The sequence below is a fragment of the Bison bison genome, unplaced genomic scaffold, assembly GCF_000754665.1.
Source record: "Bison bison bison isolate TAMUID 2011002044 unplaced genomic scaffold, Bison_UMD1.0 scf7180017864089, whole genome shotgun sequence".
Taxonomy (NCBI): Eukaryota; Metazoa; Chordata; class Mammalia; order Artiodactyla; family Bovidae; genus Bison; species Bison bison.
Window position 1 is genome coordinate 1,586,093 of NW_011494661.1, and position 6,724 is coordinate 1,592,816.

The 6,724-nt window shown below is 56.5% G+C and overlaps 1 protein-coding gene across 1 annotated transcript in view; it reads left to right on the top strand.

Moving 5' to 3' along the window:
• POLA2 (polymerase (DNA directed), alpha 2, accessory subunit) overlaps positions 1–5,798 on the top strand; it is a 27,552-nt gene extending 21,754 nt beyond the window's left edge. Inside the window, exons 14-18 of the mRNA XM_010838049.1 lie at positions 2,502–2,610; positions 2,864–2,970; positions 3,798–3,857; positions 4,499–4,625; positions 5,338–5,798. Coding sequence (XP_010836351.1) covers positions 2,502–2,610; positions 2,864–2,970; positions 3,798–3,857; positions 4,499–4,625; positions 5,338–5,487 — 553 coding nt within the window. The 3' untranslated portion in view covers positions 5,488–5,798. The remainder of the gene's footprint in view (positions 1–2,501; positions 2,611–2,863; positions 2,971–3,797; positions 3,858–4,498; positions 4,626–5,337) is intronic.
• Positions 5,799–6,724: the final 926 nt, after the last annotated feature.

Here is a 6,724-nt window from a genome sequence, read left to right on the forward strand (position 1 = left end):
GCTGGGCCTGCCACTCCCTTCTCCCTCCCCCACTCCAAGTGACACGACAGGTGTCTTCCCTCTGCACCCCCAGGGTTGTTGGGACCCTGAATGAGTTTGTCAGACCTGGAGGCTCCTCAGGAGATAAGTCCCTGAAAACCAGGGGCAGGCCTGGTGTCCCTGTTTTGTCAGCCCTTGGGTCCCCTCCGGGATAGGCAGGGACCGCCCCGCACGCCAGCCGGGTGCTTTCCCTTTGAGATGGGGTTGTTTTTGGTTCCTCACCCCATGTGGTATTGACAGCAGTGCCACACAAAGAACAGACCGGGCATTGTTGCCCTGGGGGTGAGCTCCCAGCACCACCAGGCACTTTCATCTGCAGCCAGAGTGCGCCTCGGGGAGAGGGGCTGCCCACCCTCCCCAAACAGTATAAAAATGGCCCTCTTTGGGGGGATTTATTTTTACTCTGAGGGGTCAGCAGTACAGAGCACTGAGCCCATTTATCAGTGAAAACCAGAGCCCATAAGGAAGTGCCGCCTCCCTCCCGGGAGCCCAGCAGAGCCCCGGAGCTTGAGGGAGCGGCTGCGAGGCCCGGCCCACCATGATGTGTGAAGTTGTGCAATGCTCAGCATAGTTGGAATTTTCTCGCGGATCCCTCCCCCTACAACCCGTGTATAACTCAGAGCAGGAGGCCCGTTTCCTCCTTAACTGTTGCTCTGCCAGCTCCTGCGAGGAAGCAGAGCAAGTCCACGTCTTAACAGCGGCCGGCTGCACCTCTGCTCTTTGTGTCCATCACACACTGAGCCCCGGGGGTCTGGAACACACACTGTCCCTCCAGGCCACCCCTCGCTCGTTTGCCAGGCTTCAGCACCCAAATTGGTAGTCTTGGATAATCACAGGGAACTTCTCAGTGGCAAAGGGACAGTAACTCATTTGCAGAGCACCCTTGGTCTCGAGGTTCAGATTTTCCGCTGCAGAAGTGTCGGCTCACGCTTTGAGCAGGCGTGACAAACAAGTGGCACGTGTGTGAGCATCAGCAGCACCTTTATCCCTCGTGAGAGGCAGCTGTGTCCCTATACCTGCACAGGTGGGTACCTGCCTGTGCCCACCTTTGGGAAGCCTTCTCGTCTTAAGCAAGAGAGGGCGCTAGAAGTGAAAGCTAGTGGTGGGTGTTGTTCAGTGGCTAAGTTGTTAACGTTTCTTGTGGTCCCATGGACTGTAGCCTGCCGGGCTCCTCCGTCCATGGGATTCCCCAGGCACGGATGCTGGAGACGCAAGAGAAACAGGTTCAATTCCTGGTAGGGAAGATCCCCTGGAATAGGAAATGGCAACCTGCTCTAGTATTCTTGCCTGGGAAATCCCATAGACAGAGGAAACTGGCGAGTCCATGGGGTCACAAAGAGTCGGACATGACTGAGCAACTGAGCATGCACAGGGATCGAACCTGAATCTCCTGCTTGGCAAGTGGATTCTTCACCACTGAGCCACCAGAGAAGCCCAGCGGATGTCAGATATGCCTCCAAAATAACACCTTCCACCTTAGGCCCCTCTGCCAAGGACAGCGAGGGAATCAAGGACGTGGGTTTTTTCCCTCTTCTCTTGTGTGGCTGGAGAGGATAAGGCGTCGGCCCCTAGAGTTTCGGGGTTTCTCTTCACTTCTGTGTTATAAGCCTCCACAGAGGGAAGTCTGTCATCTCTGCTCCTACTGTTGCTGGTAGATCTCTCTTTCGTGTTTGTCAGACCGTCAGCTGAGGAATAAAAACCAGCCCTGGTTCCCTGTGTGAGGCGGAGGGGCAGGGAAGGGGCATGGGCTCTGGGAGAATGCACCATCTCTCCCCTTCCTGGATCCAGTCTGCCTGCCTGGTCCCTCCCGAGGGAAGAGCCCCCAGTCAGGGAGGCAACTGGACACCTAAAAGCCACATCTGTTCACCCAGTGTGAAGAGTCAGAACTTTGGCTTCAGCTCTTGGTCTGAGGAAGGTGAAGATGTCTCAGTCTCTCAGCTGTGTCCGACTCTCCAAACCCGTGGACTTCAGCCCTCTAGGCTCCTCTGTCCATGGAATTCTCCAGATAAGAACACTGGAGTGGGTTGCCATTCCCTTCTCCAGGGGATCTTCCCAACCCAGGAATCGAACCCGGGTCTCCTACATGGCAGGCAGATTCTTTACCACTGCGCCATCTGGGCTCTGAGGATTTCTGGTCACATCCTTGTCCTTCCTGATTTTCTAGATCTCTGTCTCGTCTTCCCTTTTTCTGCCGGTCATCCTCTTCCTCTCTCAGTAGAACATGATGCGGAGCTGCAAGAAAACATGTCCTGAGCCCGTCGAGGTGGTCGTGTGATAGAACAGCCCGTCTCTCACACCCAGTACCCCATGGGGAAACAGCAGCCCCTCCTCATGGAAGAGCTCTGTTTGAGCATCCCCCTTAGAAGCAGGCTCTTGTCTGAGGCCCTGACACTTGGAATCTGTCACCCGGCTATGAGCTGTGTTCATCTTCCTTCTTCTGACATGTTTTTTTTGCAAACCAGCTCCGGCTCCCACCTCATCATCGTCCCGTCGCTGAGAGACGTGCACCACGAGCCCGTGTACCCACAGCCTCCCTTCAGCTGCTCCGACCTGCTTCGAGAGGACAAAAAGGTACACGCGTCCCCTCCGTAACAGCAGGCAGCCGAGTGCAACGTGCCGGTGGCGACCACCCAGCTCCATCTGGAAGTGGAGGGTGGGGAGATGGAGGGCCTGACTCTCAGCTTCTCTTTATCACAAGCACATGTGTTATGTACTGTGTGTTGGACTTTCCGTGGTCTCCCCAGCCCTCTGGATCCCCCACTTTCCCAGAGGAGAAGTTTCTAACTGCGACACACTAACACCTGCCCCGCCCTTCTCGTTCCAGCGAGTGAGGCTCGTGTCCGAGCCCTGCACCCTTTCCATCAACGGAGTGATCTTTGGTTTGACATCCACCGACCTGCTGTTCCACATGGGGGCCGAGGAGATCAGTAGGTGAGAAGGGGCTTCCCGTTCCACGGGCAGTTTCTGGCCCTCTGGACCCTGGTCCTGTCCTTGGCCAAAGGCCTGCTGGGCAGAGTCTCAAACGGGCAGTCCCTAGAGCAGCACTTTCTGCCAAACCCTTTGGCCACTGAGTTTCTCTGCACCCACAGGGGGCGGCGGGACACGCATGTGTCTGTTACCATTTGTCTGCAGTGTTTGAGGCCCTGCGGGGTCCCTTCCATCCTATCTTTGCCCCTAATTTCTAGTCATAGACATTCATCTACTTTGCTTCCTTCGCCACATGTGTGACCTAAACAAGCTGTCCATGCGCATGGGGTGACTGTATTTACCCTGGAGGGTATTCCCCCTCCCAGAACAAGGTATTACTCTGCAGGGGATCAGATGCTACCGTGTCTGTTGAACTGAGGCTCAGCGGTTCAGTTCTTCCATTACCTGTGATGGGAAGGAGTGTGGAGCCATTCGTGTGTTAGGCGAGATGGGTGTGTGCAGGTTGGCTCTGGTTGGAGGTGCAAGGGTCACCCAGCTACAGCTGGCCCCTCGAGGGGCAGACCCCACGTGCTCTCGCACGGTGTGGGGCTGATGACGGCCTGCCTGGGCCTGATCACAAGGAGTTCCCGCTCTTCCCCTTCTCAACCCAGTGTCCTGCTCAACAGACCGAGCTGTTTACAGATACGTCTTTAAACTTCCCCAGAGGCAACTTCCTGTCACACACCTTGGCCACATCACTTCTCTCTAGTTTAAGAAATCCTCCCCAAAGAGAAACAGGTGCCGAGAGACAAGTTTCCACATTCCGTTTCTTGCTTTTCTTCCTTCTGCAGTTCTTCTGGAACTTCAGACCGGTTCAGCCGAATTCTTAGACACATCCTGACCCAGCGGAGGTGAGCCCGCCCGGTGGGGCACCTGCCCGTGCCCGGGGTGCTTTGGAGTCACAGAGCTCGGACAGATTTGACTTCAAGAACCTTCCCAGTGGACGTGAAAGTTGCTCAGTCGTGTCCAACTCTTTGCAACCCCATGGACAGCGAGGAGATCAAACCAGTCAATCCTAGAGGAAATCAACCCTGAATATTCATTGGAAGGACTAATGCTGAAGCTGAAGCTCCAAGCCTTTGGCCAGGCCACCTGATGCAAAGAGCCAACACATTGGAAAAGACCCTGATGCTGGGAGAGATTGAGGGCAGAAGGAAAAGGGGCAACAGGGAATAAGAGGGTTGGATGGCATCACCGACTCAGTTGACATGAGTTTGAGCAAATTCCTGGAGATGGTGAAGGACAGGGAAGCCTGGCCTGTGCAGTCCCTGGAGTCACAAAGAGTCAGACACGACTTAGCAACTGGACAACAACAGCCTTCCCTAGGCCCCACCAGGGAGCTCCCTCCTGGCATGACAGGCCTGCTCTGTCCCCCAGATACAGAGGCGGGGAGAGGCAGGGTGTGACAGCGTGGAAACCAGCGGCAGAGAAGGAGTCCATCTGGGGACGGCTCCCGAGTCCGCTGCTGCTGACTCTCTCTTCCTCTCTGCAGCTACTACCCGCTCTACCCACCCCAGGAGGACATGGCCATCGACTACGAGAACTTCTACCTCTACGCTCAGCTGCCCGTCACCCCCGACGTCTTCATAGCCCCATCAGAGCTGAGATACTTCGTGAAGGTGGGTTTGAACTCAGCCATTTCCCAGCAATGCCAGAACCAGTTCCTTTCTGGAGCCCTGGCACTTAACTCCTCTCGGGTCTGCTGGTGGGGACAGTGGCCTCGTTCCTTTGGGGGAGGGGTAGGAGTAGAAAACAAATCTGTTAGTATAATGCTTAAGTGATGCGCCCTTGCTGCCCACTGCCACCACCCCACCCCACCCACGGCATGGCGCTCAGGCAGCCCAGCCTGGAAGCCCCGGAGGCAGCTAGGAAGGCCCTCGAACCACGGTTCTCACCCATGGCCACCTCGGGTGACCTGGGCTTGCCTGTCCCCTCCCTGAATTCTGAGATGAGCTCCCAGCAGCTCTTGGGCACGTTCAGGTTCGGGCTCTCGTGGGGGAATGTACCCCATCAACCTCCTCTTGCCAAAGCAGAGCCAGTCCAACCTCAGGAGGTAAACCTTTCACGCTGTGAAACCAATAGAGCAAGTTTGTCTCCACGTTTGGGAATTGGCTGAGTCACCTTCTTTATTTTGTTTTGGAGACACAAGAGGGACTCAGAGTTTTCTGTAATAAATTAACACATTGGCCCGAAGATGGTTTTCGTCTGCCTTTGTTTCCAGTTTCTATAACATCCTCTGGGGCTGAACCCCTAGATGAGTCCAGCTTCTTCACATCCGTGCCCATGGTTTCAGCCTTTCCAGACCCACAGTCACTCTTTCCTCCCCTCCAGGACATCCTCGGCTGCGTCTGTGTGAACCCGGGGCGCCTCACCAAAGGCCAGGTGGGGGGCACCTTCGGCCGACTCTACCTCAGGAGGCAGACCGCAGGCGGCGAGGGGCGGCAGAGTCCGTGTGCTGCCGCCCAGGTGGTCAGGATCTGAGCCGCTGTCCTTCGTCAGCCCCGTCGCGCAGGCCTCACAGACGTCGGGACTGGGAGTAGCCCTCTGACAGGATCCCACCCGTGGAAGGGGCAGGGGCCCTGCGGGAAGGCCTCGGGCAGCTGGTCCCCATCCCTGAGTCCAGCTTCTCTGGAAGAAAACTGTTGTTTCTTCCTGGACACTTAGAGTCCAGAGAGAACTGGCCGTGGGTGCAGCACGCTCAGGAAGGTCAAGGCTTTACGATTTTGTATATGAGTCAGACAGGAAAACAACTTTTGGAGAAATAGAATAAATTCTGTAACTTCTGCGTTGAATCTGTCTTCCACTCCTTCTTTTTCCTGGTAGTGAACAAAGAATGTTGCCTCCTCGACCTCTGTCCAGAGAAGCAGAGCGTCTGTCATGCTGAGTTTCCGCCCAGCCCCAGCTCTGACCCTCTGAGGCCCCCATGGCCTCTGCTGAGGAGGCGCTGGGTTCGGCCGAGGAGCGTGCAGCTGGCTGCATGCCGGGCCCGCCAGGCGCGGTCCTCTCGGGCCCAACGTGGTCCCGGCCCGACCCCTGCATCTGGAGCGGGGCCTCCCGGAGCTGCGCCAGAGCCGGATCCCCTTGCGCTGGCTTGGCCGAGTTGCACCGCTGCCAGGTCTCGCCTCCAACCCATAATGCTTGGACAAGGCCAGGCCCTCCAGGGCCCCCACCATGTCCCCACCCCTGGGGGTCCTGGCACCTGGCAAGAGGCTATCGCTGCTAAATGAGGAGTGGGTTTCTGTTCTCAGCTGGTGGCCGTCCTGCCTCAGACTCCAGAGCCACGGCTGGAAACTCCCAGCTGCCAGGCCAAGGGCCAATGCCTTGAGTCAGAGATAAATAGGTAACCTAACTGTCCAACTTTTGCCTCCCCCGTCTGACGGCGAAGTGGAATCAACAGATCTGACCAGGCTTGGGCAGAACCGGTCTCCCTTTGAAAACAAGCAGCTGCTGTTCCATTGCATTCGTTTTACAGGCGCCTCCTCTGAGGACCAGAATTAGAGACCAGCCCCACCTGGGGGGTTGAGGAGGCTGGTTTTCACTGCTCCCCAGGGTCCCCCACACGTGAAGCACCCAACCATGGTCCAGAAGGCCACCGTGACTTATCAGCCTCCAGACCCGGCATTCTTGGAGCCCGGGCCCCTCTTCCACAACCCCATAGAATTGCTGCAGCTCAAGAATGTCATTTGCATTTTACCCAGCCAAATGTCAGCAAAAAAAA